The sequence below is a fragment of the Hordeum vulgare genome, chromosome 1H (assembly GCF_904849725.1).
Source record: "Hordeum vulgare subsp. vulgare chromosome 1H, MorexV3_pseudomolecules_assembly, whole genome shotgun sequence".
NCBI classification, from domain to species: Eukaryota; Viridiplantae; Streptophyta; class Magnoliopsida; order Poales; family Poaceae; genus Hordeum; species Hordeum vulgare.
The window spans coordinates 343,777,008-343,796,050 of NC_058518.1; the positions used below are offsets into that span (position 1 = coordinate 343,777,008).

The window sequence follows — 19,043 nt, forward strand, 5'->3', positions numbered from 1 at the left end:
GGTCGTAGCCGGTAGTCGGCCAACAGCCGACGAGGCCGACGCAGCCGACAGGAGCCGGCTAGAGGCAGCCGGCGAGGCCGGCATAGCCGACCCGAGGCCGACGCGGCCAGACTCGGGAGCCGTCCGACGCAGCCAGTGTGCGAACGTATGAAGCGACGGTGAAGGCGGATGGTGATGAAGCAGTCCCGGTCGGAGAAGGGTGGCGACGATCGGTGCAGGACAACGACGAAAAGACGCACGGTCGACGGTCAGAAGGGGCCGCCGCGTCGCGTGAGACTGACATGTCGTTATAGAGGCCGAATTGCACTGATGTCGGAATAGAGGCGCGGTGGTCGACGACGGCGGCGGACGAAGCATACCGATCTTAGACCGGAAACCAAAAAGGAAGAGCGTTGATCAAGAGACCAGCAAAAGAGAGAAAATCTGGATCAAGAGATCGGAAAAAGACTCTTTAGAGCAACCGGTCAACACGACTGGGAGACGAACCCTAGGTACGGACGGGGCAGCCTCCGGTGACGATCATGGAGGCCGACCGCCCCAAGGGCGACGCACGGGGCGGAAGCGATGGGAGCGGTTAGGTCAAAAAACTTACCAGAGATACCCTATTGAGAGGGAATAGAGGATTGATGGAATATATGTTGTATTGCTTGAGCCTCATGAGCATATATATAAAAAATACATGTCATCTTGGAGTACAAGTTTAGGCAGGAACAAATCCTAGTATATCTATGTTTTCTAAACAATTATGGTACTCAACATATTTGTTTTGCACAAAAGTACTACAAACTCTACAGTTCAGCTCGTATACAGATCACACCATCCTAATATTGCACAAATTCCTGTATCGATACAGAGTATTCATAATCCTACTTGTGCTATTGGAAAGAACAGCCAGAGTCTTCAATGTGCCAAGGTCTGTACTCTACAAGTTGAACACCGAGATGCACAAGGAAGGGAGCAGTGACACGACATACTCTACCCTCAGATCTAGCACAACAAAATTACAACAATCATGTAAAATTATAATGCTATCTTACACATCCTTTTGTTACTGCATCAGGCCTCAGCAGCAATTTTACACCTATCACACAGCTAGACCAGCAGAGAAGAAAGAGTCTTATTGCATCTGTACACAAATACCAGTGCGTAGCGGCAGCTGAGCAGCGAATGCACTGCTCGAGTGCTATAATGGAAATTTCCAGGTCCAATTCCAGTTCCAATTCGACTGTGTCGAACTAGCTAATTCCATCACTTCACTTGCACTACTATGATGGGAGGATCACTCTTCTGTTCTCCTCATTGCAGATCGTAGACGTTGGTGTCCGCGGCGTAGCAGCCAAGAACTCGGACGAACACGGCGAATTTCTCGATCTCCTTGATGGCCTCGCGGACGAGCGGGTCGTCGGCGGCGCCCTCGCAGTCCACGTAGAGGACGTGCGGGAACGCGCGCAACGTTGGCGCGCCGCGGGCGCCCGTGTCCAGGATCATCACCGGCGGCCGCGGCTCGCCGACGCCCCCTTCGTTGTTGATGACCTCCAGCTTGGACATGTTGATGTTGCGGGAGGAGAAAGCGGAGAGCACCTTGAGCACCACCGCCATGGACCCGCCCCGGTGCGCGACCACCATGCTGGTCTTGGCGTCCGCGTCCACGGGGACCGGGACCGGCGACGGCGGCTTAGAGAGCAGCAGGAAGCGTGTGACGTTCCAGGACTCATCCTGCAGGCCGTGCGCGAGGACGTCGAGGCCGTAGAGGTCGGCTGCGCGCGGGCTGGCGATGGCGGCCGTGTCGAGCATCATGTTGGACCGCAGCATCTCGACGGCGCCGGCCGTGTCCTCGACCGGCTCGCGGTCGACGCCGAGGCGCGCGAGGGCGCGGCCGCAGTGCGCGAGCGCCATGGGGTGGCTGATGACCCGGCGCACCTCGGTGGCGCGCACCCCGGGCATGGCGAGGAGGCAGTAGTGCACGAAGAGGTTGATCTCCTGCGCCACCACCAGGTCGTGCCGCAGCAGGAGGTCGTAGTTCCGCAGCGCGGTGCCCTCCATGGTGGACTCCACGGGGAGGATCGCCCGGTGGACCAGGCCGCGGTCCACGGCCGCCAGCGCGTCCGCGAAGGCCCGGCACGGCACGGTCTCGCACCCGGGCAGCGCCGTCTTGGCCGCGAACTCGCTGTACGCGCCCGGCGCGCCCTGGTACGCCACGCGGAGGCCCGTCCCGTCCTGGCCCCCTCCGCCCGTGGTCACCGACAGGTGGATCCGGTCATGGCCGTTCACGTGCGTCTTCCCGTTTATGACGCCGGGCCCCTTCTTGCCGTCGGCGCCGGCGCCGTTGATCTGTACCTTGCCGTTGGGCGCTTTCTTGGAGTGCCCGTTTACGTGCGGGGCGCCGTTGACGGCCCTGGCCGCCCGGACGAAGGACGGCGACCTGGAGGAGGAAGGTCTGGCGCGGTGGGGCTTGGGGAGGAGGAGGTGCTTGGAGAGGTGGAGGGAGGAGGTGTAGGCCATAGATTTCCGGGCGGTGAGGTCGACGGTGGTTGGAGTCGGAGCTGAGCTAACAAGCGTCGAGAGGGGAAGCTTCTTGACTTTTTATACACGCTGAAATGCTACTACTGCTCCTACTCCAGACTCCAGAGTGGCTTGGTCGGCTTTGCTGCTTATATAATTCTACTATCTACCGCAACCGCAAGTTCTTGCCGCCTTTTCTCCGAAGGTTACTATTCATTCTTCGTGTAGAAATTTCCCACCGGGTTCATAGTACATGCTTATCATCAACTCAAATTATCATCAATTGTTACCATCAGTGTCACAGTCGTTGCTGAAGTGAGTGCGGTCAAAGGAATCGTAATCCGTAGGGCCGGGCGCGAGCGACACGATGCCACGGCGCGCATCTGGACCCGTGGTTTCTTCTTTCTTGTGTGACCCGGAGTCGCGGCACCAGCTCCGGCATCGGATCTCCTGGCCGCGTGGGTGGACGGGCGGGCAGGGCAGCGGCCGGTTGCTCTTTTCTCTACGCTTTCCGGGCTGGCCGATTGGTGCGGCGGCGTCGCTGTCGCGGGTGAATGCATCGATGGGGTAGCCGTTGTCCTCTGGCTGTAGTGGCTGTTAATGGTAAGATATGGGTCCAGGAGGGGTGTAGAAGGTGATAAGCTCGAAAAGTCGTTCATGTGGCTCAATGTGATAGTGCGATTCCATCCGGACGTTTGTTTGAATTGCATTCTGTGCGATCGGGACGACAATGAAGCTGTCCATATCTGGAACGGTCCGTAGTCGGGTCCGTGTGTCTAACCCATGGTTGAACCCCAAATCGTTCGGCATTTAATTTTTTTGTAATAAACAAAAAAATATCAGAAAAATGTAAATAAAATGCAAACACTAATAAAAGCATTGTTTCGTGGCCGCTGGTTGTTGTGTTCGCCGGTAAAGTAGGACGTGCGCGTGCAGATCGTGCTCATCGCTAAACCAAGTGTCCCACAAAGGGGAATCCACGGCGTACCTCGGGTCGTAGTAGAGGTCGTCGGGGAGGCGACGTCGACGGCGTTGGATCTCGTTGCGATGGGCACGACCACTCGTTAGCACCGGTGGAATCGGCACCCGATGGGCGAATAGTTGCCAGTTGTTCGGCAAGTGGACGTCGCTCCACGGGAGCGGCGTCTTGTCTCCCAGTAGCGACGGCACACATCCGCTTGGACGTACTGCCGGGAGCGCGCCGAGGCGTCCGGAGGGGCAATGGAGAAGGCTGTTGGAGCAGACCGTCACAGAGGAGAAGAACGGTGCAGCTCGCTTGCGCCGCGACGGCGGCCGAACGAGGACCCAACCTCTTGGTCGTGCTCCCCCTTCCCCTTGCCGTCGGTGCTCCATCACCCCATTGTTGTCGGCGGTCAGAGAGTTAGGGCTTGGTGTCGGTCCCGAGGAGGCAGTGGAGTGGACGCGTCTGCGTGTGCCGGTCCACGGTTTCCCCCATTTAAGAAGAACGACAACCGCCCGCCAGAATGGATGACAGGCAGGGCCTACCGGACGTGCGCAGTAAATACGGACGGTGGGAGGTAGGTGTCCTCCTGCCACGCGTCCCTGATGTGGACGAGAGAAGGGCTCGAGCGCGTCTGCTCGCTGTCCGCCAGGACCCAAGCCGGGCGCATGTTTGCGCCGGAAATGGGCCGACCTAGACACAAAACGGACCATATGCGTCCACGGCGACGCGCGCTGGGCCGTGGGGTTTGTCCATTTTGCTCCAAACGGACAGGACGAACAGGATGTGGTCGTGCGCTGGAGTTGACCTAAGGGCATTTCCAATAGTTTGTACTCCCTCTATCCATATATATAGGGTCTAATGTGTTTTTCGAGGCTAATTTTGATCATATGTTAAAGCAATAATATATGACATGCAAGTTACACAAAGCATATCCTCAAGTTCGTATGTGAAAGGAGCTTTCAATGATATAATTTTCACATTATACATTTCATATACTATTAATCTTATCAATAGTCAAAGGCAATCTCGAAAAATGCATTAGGCTCTATATATATGGATGGAGGGAGTATGTAGTCTTGTTGGTAAAATTGTCCATGTCATTAACCAACAAAGGATCATACAACTACTCCAATGGTTGCATCTAAATTATCCAATAGGAGAAGAGGGAATAAATGCAATTGCTCTCCTATGTAACCTTGGAGCTTGTGCAAGAGCTGTTGGCTAATCTACATACTATAATTTTTCTCTTCCTCCTCATTTATTTATTGCCATATCATTATATATCTTAGGCGGCAAAGTTTAGCAACAGCTATTTTATAACTATTGAAGATGCCTTAATAACGTGCCAGTTAATACATATTTGCTGATATGTGTACGAGTGCTTCCTGTTGAGATGTGATATAAAAAGTGACGACGGCGAAGCTACTTGGACAGGACCAAGCGCATCTACAATGGGAGTCCCGTATCCTTCCCAAATGTTCTGCGACCTGTTCGGACAAAAAATTGTCATTCAATCACACGTGAAAGGAATTCTAACCGACCTATTCAAATGGATGCATGTTTTTTATTAGATCGGCTTGTCCGTTTCCTTTTGTGTTTGGTTCGACCATGCCTTAAGCACGCCAACGTATTTCGGTCCTCGCGGTCGGCGTCCGTCCATTATTTTTTACTTTTTTTACAAACATATGAAAAACAATGACCCTATTTAATTAATTCAAACGAAATACAAATATATCAAAGTTACACAAGCAAATAACATTCTCATAGTTTACTAGCCAAATAAAAATTTAATTGTCTCAAATACATTAAAAATAAGATAGAGGATACATTTATTGGTTGCCAACGTGCCGGTACATTTATTGGTTGCTAATATGAGCCTACATATACTCCACCAAATCATCTTGCAACTGAATGTGAGTTCACAATCATGCATCTGATTATTAAATTCGATGAATCGTGCAAACGTTATCGTCCCTCCATGTTTAGGTACAACATTGTCACTTTGAAATTAAAATCCTTGGTCACATAAACGTTCCGCATGCTCATTCTCTACGATCATATTGTGCATGATTACGCAAGCAGTCATTAATGGGGTTACCTACTAAGGGTAGGGTCATGGACCTGCTATCGAGGGCGCACCTAGCGCCCCACACAGTCAAAGAAGTCCAAGGGCTACCGATGCAGGTGAAGTGTCATTCGGATATAGAAAGTCACTCGGGCAGCCTCTAGTCAGTCGGACGCGCACTAGCACTCGAATCAAGGAAAGGCGTGGACGATGAAGGGACTACAATGGCCAAGGGACTTAACCTCTCACATAAAGCACAGTGAAGGCTAAGGGAGCTACTCTTATTAGTAACTTCCATAGTTATTATCATTTAATGCCTAAGTTATGGCACGCCGTGGGCCTAGCGAAATCTATATAAGCTGCCTCGATGCTCTTGGACAAGGGTTGAGCACTCCGTGTATTCACACCCCCATAAGCAACACTAAGCCTGTAAGCTCGAGACGTAGGGTCTTTACCACTTTCGAGTGGGGCCTGAACTCGTACATCCGAGTATTACCCATGCACCGTAGCTAGGCTCTGCCCTTCATTCGTACCCCTAGTACTATTGTCAGGCTCGTTCCGTCGATAGTTGGCGCCCACCTCGGGGTTGTGCGTCTAGTAGATTAAGGCGCATGTAGAGATTCAACTCTTGCATTCACCATGATGACGCTCGGCAGCGAGATCCTCTTCGGTTCCTTGAGCTTCATCCCGATGATTTGGCGCGGTTACAGGATGCGCCGTTCAACACTAATGCATTGCCCACCCGCAGTGTGGCACACTTCAGCATGGTGATGCATGGAGGCCTTCTCCGTCAGCCGTCGGTGCCGTACCTTTCGGCACCACCTCGTCACGTTGGAGTCCGTCGCAAGCGCTCCAGGCGCTCACGGTTGCAACACTCGATCAAACACGTCGTGGCTCTTCAAGCCACGATGGAATGGGTGGCCATGCTCGATTCCAACGAGCCCACCCTTAGCATGTTCCCTTCTTCGGGTGACGACTCTTTCGATGAGTCCGATTGCGAGAGCAGCGGAGACGTTGCGGAAATCCTGATGGCAAACATAACCACGGGAGGAGCTCGTGGCTACTCTGCGGGTAACTTCTGCGGGCTGACGGGGGTGATCGCCATGATGAGGACTCCGAACTCTACGTCCCTCAATCGCTCACTCGGGAGCAACAAGAGGAGCTTAGGCGGAGGAACGAGCATGCCCTGCTCACGCCCATCACTTGGAATACACGAGAGTAGATGGCCCTGGAGAACGCACTTCAAACCACTCTGGCTGAAAGCAAGCGACTTAAGCGGCTCCAGAAGTCACTCGACAGCTGTGCATTGAGAGATCAACCCAGCTCGAGTCGCAACTGCAAGCAGTTATTCCCGAACGACCGCCAATGTAACATCCAAGTGATGTGTACACCACTGCAGAACCTGGTTGTGGCTACTCAAATCATTGATTTTATTCAGCCGAGTGATGCTGCGACTGGGGAGGGCATTCGACAGATCCAGGCTCTACTGAAGACCGCCTTACAACAGAACTCTGTGGTGTCCCAATCGCAACACCACATTCACAACAGGTCCGTCTAGGCAGACACGGTGTAGTCGGATCATAGCCCTCATGCACGTGGAAGGGCCCAAAGAACTCCTCCTCCCCCGAGAGGTCAGTATGGGGATCGGAGGCGCGATGATCGAATTCGTAGTCGGACACCTCCCCCGAGGAGTGGTTCACTTGGACACCGAGCTTGTGACTGCACGCGGCCCCATGAAGAAGACCGCAGGCCAAGCCCTAATTGGTGCAGGGGCTACAAAGAATACGCTCGTCGCGCTCCCCCACTCAATGCGAGGTCCATCATTGCACACGGCATTGTTGATCGAGCGTGAGCCGGCTAGGAGTGCCCGGGCGAACGAGGCATCTTCGACCTCGAGTTCTTTGACATGAACATCCGTGAGTCAGAAATCCCGCGAACTACAGGTTGGCTACACGGACCAGCAAGTTTAACATTGAGTCCAAGCTGGAAACCTGGCTTGAAGATTACCGAGTGGCTATCCAGACCGGTGGCGGCGACGACTTCGTCGCAATGAAGCACCTACCCCTCATGTTGGAGGGTCGGTGAGGGCATGGCTGAACTATATGCCCGCTAGCAGTATGCACTGCTGGGATGACTTAGCCCAAGTGTTCGTCAAAACATTCGAGGGCACTTACAAGTGTCCGTGTGGCCTGATTAAGCTGCAACATCGTGTCCAAAAAAGCAATGAAACTCTCCGCGAGTACATCCAGCGATAGACCACGCCGCACAACATAGTGGAAAATGTGTCTGAGCACCAATCCATGTGCGCCTTCAAGGTAGGCACTCGGTAGAGAGAGCTCATCTAGAAGTTCGACTGGGCTGCGGGTCGGTCCCTCAGTCGAGCCATGGAGATCGCCGATCCTTACGCGAACGGTAAGGAAGAAGACCACCCCCGTAGAGGCAAGGGCAGAGCGATCGATGCCCCTCACTCGGGGGGTAACGCTGGAAAAAAGAAGAAACGGAAGACCGACGCATCGGGCAAGGACGAAGTCGCTAATGTCCCCGGCAAGGCCAACGCAAGTCCAACCAGAAGAAAAAAGGGATTGGGCTGCCAAAAAGAAGACTGGACCCAAGAATGACTTCTTGGATCAGCCGTGCCAAATCCATACCAAGAGGGACGACGATGGAAACCCCGTCTACCCCAAGCCCACTGCTCGAGATTGTCGTCTGCTCCGGCAGGAGATGGGCGGAGAACCCTTTGGGGAAAAGGACAACGACGAAGAATGAGAGAATGCCTCTAGGTATCTAATGTCGAAAAGGTCCTCATGATCTTTGCCAACATTGAGAGCAAGAGACGATTAAAATTCATCAATCAGGAGGTTAACATGGCAGTTTCGCCTGTCACCAAATACTTCGATTGGGCAAAGACACCCGTCACATCTGATTAGTCTAATCATGCAACCCACATAGCCACCCATGGGAGGTCGACGCTGGTTGTCGATTCGGTTGTCAACGGAGTCCGACTGCGCAAGGTCCTGATGGACGAAGGAAACGACCTCAACATCATTTATGCCGACACGCTCAAGGCAATGGATATTCCATTGTCCCAATTGAGCAAGAGCAACATGCACTTCCATGGGGCCATCCCCGGGAAGAAGGCAGAATCACTCGGCTAGATCGCCCTGAACGTCGTGTTCGGTGGCGAGAAAAATTATCGGAAGGAGCTACTGACCTTCGAGGTAGTGGACTTCCGCAATGCATGTCACGCTATCCTGGGTAGGCCCGCCTATGCGTGTTTCATGGCAAGACCATGTTACGTCTAGCTTAAGCTTAAGATGCCATGACCGAGAGGCGTCATCACGGTGAATGTCAATCGAAAGTTTACACAGGAGTGTGATACATGCCAAACATATCTATAATTTCTTCTTGTTCCATGATCTTTTGGTGACATTGTTATATGTTTTGCTACACTTTTATATCATTTTACACATATTTGGACTAACCTACTAACTCAGTGCATCCAGTGCCAGTTTCTGTCTGCTGATGTCTATTTTGCAGGGGCTTTTACCCAATTTTCCGAAGCCCGAAAAATTCTAGGAAAAATATATAAAAAATCAGCATAAAGGAAGCTTCGAGATCACCAAAGATGGGCCAGAGGGGGGCCAGGAGCCGCTCACGCGACCTGCTGGCGCAGCCTACCCCCTAGCCACGCTAGGAGGACGCTGATACGTCTCCATCGTATCTACTTTTCCAAATTTCTTTTGCCCTTCTTTTGGACTCTAATTTGCATGATTTGAATGAAACTAACCTCGACTGACGCTGTTTTCAGCAGAATTGCCTTGGTGTTGCTTTTGTGCAGAAATGAAAGTTCTCAGAACGTCCTGAAAATTTACACAGAATATTTCTGGAAAATATGAAAAATACCTGCGGAAAGATCCACCGGAGGGGATGGGCCAGTGGGCCACAAACCCTATAGCTGCCACCCCCCTGGTGGCGGCTAGCAAGCTTGTGGGGCCCACGTGGCTCTGCCGCCCCCAATCTGAGCTCTATAAATTCACTTTCGTCCCAAAAAAAATAAAGGGAGAATATTTCGTCCTGTTTGCGATACGGAGGTGCCGCCACATCCTGTTCTTCATGTGGAGGGCAGATGTGGAGTCCGTTTTGGGCTTTGGAGAGGGGAAATCGTCGCCATCTTCATCATCAACCTTCTTCCCTCTCCAATTCCATGAAGCTCTTTGTCGTTCGTGAGTAATCTATTCCTAGGCTCGCTGGGCGGTGATGAGTAGGATGAGATCTGTCATGTAATCGAGTTAGTTTTGACGGGGATTGATCCCTAGTATCCACTATGTTGTGAGATTGATGTTGCTACTACTTTGCCATGCTTAATGCTTTTCAGTAGGGCCCGAGTGCCATGATTTCAGATCTGAAATTATTATGTTGTCACCAATATATGTGTGTTTTAGATCCGATCTTGCAAGTTGTAGTTACCTACTATGTGTTATGACCCGGCAACCCCGGAGTGACAATAACCGACACCACTCCCGGTGATGACCATAGTTTGAGGAGTTCATGTGTTCACCAAGTGCTAATGCGTTGGTCCGGTTCTTTATTAAAAGGAGAACCTTAATATCCCGTAGTTTCCTTTTGGACCCCGCTGCCACGGGAGGGATGGACAATAGATGTCATGCAAGTTCTTTTCCCTAAGCACGTATGACGACACACAGAATGCATGCCTACATCACATTGACGAACGGGACCTAGCCACATATCTCTCCGTGTTATAACTGTTGCATGATGAATATCATCCAAACAAATAACCGACCCATTGCCTACGAGTTTGTCCTACTGTTGCTGTTACTGGTTTTGCTCTGCTGCTGTTGCTACTTGCTACTATTGTTACTTGCTAGTGTTGCTACTTGCTACTGTTGTCACTACTGATGTTCCATGCCACTGCCGCTACTCGTTACACTGCTGCTACCTGCTACAATTTTGGTTCGCTGGTCGTTGACGGGAAAAGACAATTTCCGTCAACGGGCAACTTCTGGCGCCATTGATACAATCGTTAGGAATAGTGTGCCGTCAACAGATCATTTGTGACACTATTGTTATCATATTACTTTGCTGCTGACACTTTGCTCGCAGATACTAATCTTTCAGGTGTGGTTGAATCTGACACATTCAACCGCTAATACTTGAGAGTATCCTCTCACCTCCTATTGGCGAAACAACAAATTTGGGTTGAATACTCTACCCTCGAAAACTGCCTCGATCCCACGCGCTGGTGGGTTATTGCAAGACAATTTCTAATTGTTGAGCAATCGAGAACAACATTCGTCTAGATATTGCCAGAGAGTGCTAGTCAGCATTTTTCTGGTGCCGTTGCCGGGGAGGTATTTCTATATTCTCTGAGTTACTTGGGATTTATATCTACTGATCACTATGAAGAATATGAAGGATCCGAAAACCAGAGTTTTGCCCTCAACTACGAGGGGAGGTAAGGAATTGCCATCTAGCTCAACACTTGATTCACCTTCAGTTATGAGTAAGTTTGCGATATCACCTCCTGCTAGAAATCTTGATATGTCGCATGTGCTTGATGATGCTTATGATACTGCTAGAGATGCTATGCCTGATGGTGCTAGATGCTATGCCTGATACTGCTTTGCCTGATGATGCTAGAGATGCTATTATGCCTGATGATGCTATGCTTGATACTGCTAGAGACACTACTTTGCACGATATTCCACTAGGGGTGTTCCTTGATGCTCATATTGCTAGAGTCACTGCCAATGCTCGTGATGCTTCTGAAACTACCGATACTATTGAGATAGGACCGGCTTTTGCTCCTGCTAGATCTAGCTCTCCTAGATATGAATTGCCTGATATACCTGAGGGTTACGTTATGGAGGGAGAGATAGCTGAGGATTTTCTTGCGTGTAAGGATGCCTATGACGCTGAGAAATTACTTCTCAAGTGGCAGGAAAAATCTCTGAAAGCTAGGATGAAATACGACCCGAAGTTTGCCACTTCACCTATCTTTATCATGGATAAGGATTATGAATTCTCTGTCGATCCTGAGATAATCTCTCTAGTCGAATCTGATCCTTTCCACGGTTATGAGTCTGAGACGGTCGTAGCCCATCTTACCAAACTACACGATATAGCCACCCTTTTCACTAGTGAGGAGAAGATCCGCCACTACTACATCCTTAAGCTGTTTCCTTTCTATTTAAAGGATGACGCTAAAGCCTGGTTCACCTCTCTTGCTCCTGGATGTGTGAGTAGTCCCCAGGATATGGTCTATTACTTCTGTGAGAAATATTTCCCTGCCCATAAGAAGCAAGCTGCCTTGCAGGAAATATACAACTTTGCTCAACTCCAAGAAGGGAGTCTCTCACAAGCTTGGGGGAGGCTCGTCCAGCTACAAAATGCTTTGCCTGATTACCCTCTTAAGAAGAACAAGATACTTGATATCTTCTGTAACGGACTTACCGATGCTTCTAGAGACCACCTAGATAGTTCTGTCGGTTGTGTTTTTAGGGAACGAAGTGTAGAACAAGCTGAGACCCTACTGAATAACATCTTGATCAACGATAATGCTTGGACTATTCCCGAACCACCTTCTAAGCCAACTCCGAAGAAAAGAGGTATTATATTCCTCAGTCCCGAAGATATGCAAGAAGCCAAGAAATCTATGCAAGAGAAAGGCATTAGATTTGAAGATGTCAAAAATCTATCACCTATCGAAGAGATCCATGGTCTCGATAACCCGATACAAGTAGTAGAAGTGAATTCTCTGTGTAGGTTTGATGAGAGTGATATTCCTTTTGACAAACCTGCTAGCCTATGCTTTGATGAATTTGACAACTTTGTTGCCAAACAACAGAATTTCAATGATTAAGTTAGCAAACATTTGGAACAAAGTACTCGTATGCTTAGTCATTTAAGTGCTTGTGTAGACAGAAATGTCAATGATCTGAAGCTTGTGAGTAAACATGCCTCTATGATTACTACTCAGGTAGAACAAGTACTTAAAGCTCAGAATGACTTGCTCAATGAATTAAATGACAACTCTATCAGAGTCATTACTAGAGGAGGTAAAATGACTCAGGAACCTTTGTATCCTGAAGGTCATCCTAAGAGAATTGATCAAGATTCTCAAGGAATTAATGCTGATACACCCAGTCATCCTAAGGAGAAGAAGAAGGATGATAGAAACCTACATGCCAGTTCACCAAATACTGTCACACCTGAAGAAGCTAATGATATTTCTGCGTCTGATGCAGAAACACAATCTGGTGATGAACATGAACCTGGTGACAATATGGACAGTGATGTTCACAATAATGCTCAACCTAGCAATGATGAGGATGTGGAGATTGAACCTACGTTTAATCCTGATAACCCACAACCCAAGAAATATGATAAGAATGACTTCACTGCTAGGAAGCATGGTAAAGAAAGGGAGCCATGGGTTCAGAGATCTATGACCTTTCCTCCTAAGCCATCCAAGAAAAAGGATGATGAGGATTTTGAGCACTTCGTTGAGATGATAAGACCCATCTTTGTGCAGATGCGGTTAACTGATATGCTCAAAATGTCTCTGTATGCCAAGTACATGAAAGATATCGTGACTAATAGATGGAAGATACCAGATCATGAGATCTCCACCATGCTTGCCAATTACACTTTCAAAGGTGGAACTCCTAAGAAACTTGGTGATCCCAGAGTGCCCACTGTACCTTGTTCCATTAAAGGAAACTATGTAAGAACTGCCTTATGTGACCTTGGAGCCGTTGTTAGTGTTATGCCGCTATCCCTTTATCGTAGACTTGAATTGGATAAGTTGACACCCACTGAAATTTCTCTGCAAATGGCCGACAAATCAACTGCTTTCCTTATCGACATTTGTGAGGATGTGCCTGTTGTGGTTGCTAACACCACTATCTTAACAGACTTTGTTATCTTGGATATTCCGGAGGACGATGCCATGGCCGTCATCCTCGGAAGACCCTTTTTAAACACTACAGGGGCTGTTATAGATTGCAACAAAGGCAATGTCACTTTCCATGTCAACGGTAATGAGCACACAGTGCACTTTTCGAAGAAACGATATCAAGTACGTTGCATCAATGCTATCAAAAAGACTTCATCGATTCTTATTGGGAGCTTTGAATGCCCTATTCCTCGTGTCAAGATGAAGTATGATTTGCTTGTTGGGGAGATACATATCCCCATTGAGGTGACTTAGTGGCTATTCGAAAACTCTCCGTTCTCTCTTGCGATTCGAGAAGGTTTTGTCATGAGGACTTGATCAACCCCATTGACGGATTTCTTTCGATGACCATGAAATGGATGAATCAAAGAGTCACATACCTCTGTTTTGATATTTCATTTTGTGTTGCTTAGAAGAAAAATGATAGAATTAGTTTAGTTTTTCCTGTTTTCTGTTTTAGCGTCCCGGAGAAAAATACCCCGAAAATAAAAGTTCTCCGATGGTCCTGAAAATTTAGTATGATTTTTTCTAGAATATTTGTAAAATACTGGGCCTGAGAACTGGCCTGGGGAATAAACCAGTGGGCCACAAGCCCGGCAGCCGCCGCCCCCTGGTGGTGGCTAGCAAGCTTGTGGGGCCCACAGGGACCCCCTCCACTCATTCCAGCTCCCATCCTCTTCTTCCACCTCCAGAAAAAATTGTTTTGCAGCTCAAACCCGTGTTCTTGCTCATTTGGCTGTGATTTTCGATCTCCTTGCTCAAAGCACCATTCTCCGAACCGTTTTGGGGAGATTACTCCTTGGTAAGTGACTGCTCCATTGGTCCAATTAGTTTTTGCTCTAGTGCTTTATCCTTCGCGTATTCTTGCTACCTTGGTGACCCTGTTCTTGAGCTAGAAATATTGACTTTAGCTGGTCCCAAGTAGTCTAGCGCGTGATATGGTCTCTAGGCACTAGTAGGAGTAGTCGCTACAAGGTGTGGTTGGCCTTCATTCAGCTTTCTCTTGAACTTCAAAAATTTCAGTAAAAGGAAATTATGTTCAGGAGGAAGTTTCATGGTGGTTCCTCAAGTAAGAAGGGTCCACGTCTTTCTTTTCGGGAGCCCGAACCTTATAAACTAAGGGACGCACCGGTACAACCATGTGAATGTCCTTCCGATGAGTTCATGATCAATGCAGGTTTCAAGGATGAGTTTGATACACTTGTCCTGAATGCCGGGTTAGAAGAATTCCTCTCAGATAAATGTGAATAGTATGCTATGCTCACTGCCTCTTTCGTGCGTAAATTTAAATTTTCAGTTGGCCGTGACTCATCCATACTGTTTGATCTGTACGATAAATCCTACGACATGGACTTGGAGGATTTCATTGGTACTATTGCTGTTGGAGAGGAGAGAGGAGTGTCTCGCGCTAGGATTGCTAGCATACATTTTCCTGTGCTTCGGTACTTCTCATTATTTGTGGGAAAATGTTTGATTGGCCGTGGGGAGGCTGGATCACTTAGTTCTCCAGACCTTGCGGTTTTGCGCGAAGGCCTTTATAACGATAAGACTTACAACCTAGGTGCTATAGTGGCCCAGCGGTTGAACACCAACCGTTCCAAGGTTGTCGTCTATGGAGGTATCTATGCCACCTGTCTTGCCAGACACTTTGAGATACCCATTAGACTGGGAGAGGAAGGAGAGATGCTTCTCCCTGAGAAATATCTGGATTATGATAGCATGGTTCGCCATGATTTTCTGGATAGAGATGCTAGTAGACGGATGATTTATAACCTGGTATTTTGTGAGGGTACTCGAGAGACTATTACTTTGCCTGCTCCTTCTTTGTTCGATCTTCATGCAGACAGGTACACTATTATGCCCTCGGACATCTACGCATATTGGGGCTTGGCCCAACCACATGTGCCCGTGCCCGAGCGGCCAGTCGAGTACCAGACGCCAGATTATCAGTGGGAGCCAAAGGAGCTCACACAGCAGTGGCATCCACAGTCTGCTCCGGAGTATCCCGGAGCTGGTTATTTCCCGCCATGGGAGTAGACCAAGCTAGGCCAAAAGCCTAAGCTTGGGGGAGTACGTGTTCTCACCGACCTTACATTCATGCTTATGCTTTCACTTTGTTAGCCGGTGTTTACACTTTGCCACTGTATTATCCATGCTAGTTTATTTTCGTTTCTTGTTTTGTGTCCTTTTGAGAAAACCCAAAAAGATTTTTCTTTCTTCTTTTTGCTTGTTGGGAGCTTTCCCGTGTAAATAGTTTTATTTTTCTTTGGGTCAAGGTAGAAGATATTGGTTACAATGTTTAGTGGTTCTTGCATGCATACATGTTTAGCTTTCAAAGATCCATATTACTTTGTCTTCTCCTTTGTGTTTGCCTGCAGATTCAGCTTAGTCCATTGCACAAGCGCTCTTATTATTGTTCACATCGTTCGATTGTGCAAATGAAAGGCAATAATGATGATATATGATGAAGTGACTAAGACTGAAAAGCTGGTATGAACTCTATCTATTTTGTTTTTATAATTATGACTAGCTTGTCATGCCTGATTCAACTTTGTTGTGAGAGAACCTTGTTTGCAATGACAACTTAGATATCATAGTTTCTGATGCCATGCTTAACTAGTTGAGAGCTTATAATGGTTTGTCTTGAATGCCAACATAGATTTTGAGATGACTATGATGTAGTATGATAGGATGGTATTCTCCTTTGAATGATTCAAGTGGCTTGACTTGGCGCATGTTCATGCATGTAGTTGAAAAAAAATCAACATAGCCTCTATGATGTTCGTGTTCATGGTGATTTATATCTTGTTCATGCTTGCATTCAATGTTAGTCAAACTCATTGCATCTTGATGACTGTTGTCGCTCTCTAGTTGGTCGCTTCCCAGTCTTTTGCTAGCCTTCACTTGTACTAAGCGGAATACTGCTTGTGCATCCACTTCCATAAACCCAAAAGTTTTTCCATGAGAGTCCACCATACCTACCTATTTGCGGTATCTACCTGCCGTTCCAACTAAATTTGCATGTGCCACTCTCTAAACCTTCAATAAATAATCTGTTTTGCATGCCCGAACCGCTCTTGTGGTGACAGGGGGCTATTGGTATCTTCCATGCTAGGAGTGTTATCCTCGACATGTGTTTATTCACTGTCATTCACGAGAAAGGGGCCGGTAATTGAAATGCCTAGTTCCACGCTTAAATAAAAAACATAGCTGTAAAACAAGACCCCCCGGATTGATGTTAGTATGGACGGTACCCGAGGATTCAGCTAGCCGTGGAGTGTGATTGATTGGTGGTGGGGGAGTTAAAAATTTACTTTTCTGTTTGGGAACCGCCTATAGCATGAGTAGCATGGAAGATATTGAGAACTCTTGGTCATTGCATTGAAAATGAAAGCATGCCACCCAAAATTATTATCTCTGTTTTCAAAGTTTGAGCTCTGGCACCTCTGCAAATCAATGCTTCCCTCTGCGAAGGGCATGTCTATTTATTTTTCTGTTGAGTCATCCTCCTCTTATATAAGCACTAATTAGAGAGCACCGCTGTCATTTTTATGCTTTGCTTTTGATTGATATTGAGTATGACTATGACTGGATCTTCGTTACTATGAATTACAATGTTTAGTCAGCCCTTGATCTTTGAAAGTGCTCTGTATTTATGTTTTGCGGTCTCACAAAGAGCTAGCGAGATACCACCTATTCATATTGCTTCATGCTTGTTTTGATTGAAGTGTTGGTATTTGAAACTCATTATTATTTGCTCGTTAGCTGATTATGCCATTGATATTAGTTTACCGTGAGACCTTTGTGTCACTTGCTTATGTGGTTAACTTGTGATCTTGCTGAAATTCTGGTTATGAGTTAGACATAGTTGCAACAACAAGATCAAACAGAGTTTGTCAAAGTTTTCCTTTCTCTCTTAGTTTTTCAACTGAGTTGCTTGAGGACAAGCAAGGTTTTAAGCTTGGGGGAGTTGATACGTCTCCATCGTATCTACTTTTCCAAACTCTTTTGCCCTTGTTTTGGACTCTAATTTGCATGATTCGAATGGAACTAACCTGGACTGATGCTGTTTTCAGCAGAATTGCCTTGGTGTTGTTTTTGTGCAGAAATGAAAGTTCTCAGAACATCCTGAAAATTTACGGAGAATATTTCTGGAAAATATGAAAAATACCTGCGCAAAGATCCACCGGAGGGGATGGGCCAGTGGGCCACAAGCCCTGTAGCCGCCACCCCTGGTGGCGGCTAGCAAGCTGTGGGGCCCACGTGGCTCTACCGCCCCCAATATCAACTCTATAAATTCACTTTCGTCCCAGAAAAAATAAAGAGAGAATATTTCGTCACGTTTGCGATACGAAGGCGCCGTCACATCCTGTTCTTCATCTAGAGGGCAAATCTGGAGTGCGTTTTGGGCTCCGGAGAGGGGAAATCATCGCCATCGTCATGATCAACGTTCTTCCCTCTCCAATTCCATGAAGCTCCTCGTCGTTCGTGAGTAATCTATTCGTAGGCTCGCTGGGCAATGATGAGTAGGATGAGATCTATCATGTAATCGAGTTAGTTTTGACGGGGATTGATCCCTAGTATCCACTATGTTCTGAGGTTGATGTTCCTACTACTTTGCCATGCTTAATGCTTGTCACTAGGGCCCGAGTGCCATGATTTCAGATCTGAAATTATTATGTTGTTACCAATATATGTGTGTTTTAGATCCGATCTTGCAAGTTGTAGTTACCTACTATGTGTTATGACCCGGCAACCCCGGAGTGATAATAACTGGAACTACTCCCGGTGATGACCATAGTTTGAGGAGTTCATGTGTTCACCAAGTGCTAATGCATTGGTCCGGTTCTTTATTAAAAGGAGAACCTTAATATCCCGTAGTTTCCTTTTGGACCCCGCTACCACGGGAGGGATGGACAATAGATGTCATGCAAGTTATTTTCCCTAAGCACGTATGACGACACACGGAATGTATGCCTACATCATATTGACGAACGGGAGCTAGCCACATATCTCTCCGTGTTATAACTGTTGCATGATCAATATCATCCAAACAAATCACCGACCCATTGCCTACGAGTTTGTCCTACTGCTGCTGTTACTTGTTTTGCTCTGCTGCTGTTGCTACTTGCTACTGTTGCTACTTGCTACTGCTATCACTACTGCTGTTGCTTGCCACTGCCGCTACTCGTTACACTGCTGCTACCTGCTACAATTTTGGTTCGCTGGTCGTTGACGGGAAAAGAAAATTTCCGTCAACAAACAACTTCTAGCTCCATTGATACAATCGTTAGGAATAGTCTACCGTCAACAGATCATTTCTGACACTGTTGTTATCATATTACTTTGCTGCTGACACTTTGCTTGCAGATACTAATCTTTCACGTGTGGTTGAATCTAACACATTCAGCTGCTAATACTTGAGAGTATCCTATCACCTCCTATTGGCGAAACAACAAATTTGGGTTGAATACTCTACCCTCGAAAACTGCCTCGATCCCACGCGCTGGTGGGTTATTGCAAGACAATTTCTAATT

At 47.8% G+C, this 19,043-nt stretch overlaps 1 protein-coding gene across 1 annotated transcript; it reads right to left on the reverse strand.

The window, feature by feature from the left end:
• Positions 1–731: 731 nt before the first annotated feature.
• On the reverse strand, positions 732–2,698 carry LOC123435209 (arogenate dehydratase 1-like). The gene has a single exon (XM_045115558.1). The coding sequence runs from the start codon at positions 2,500–2,502 to the stop codon at positions 1,297–1,299; it is 1,206 nt and encodes a 401-aa protein (XP_044971493.1). The 5' UTR covers positions 2,503–2,698; the 3' UTR covers positions 732–1,296.
• Between the last annotated feature and the right edge of the window lie 16,345 nt (positions 2,699–19,043).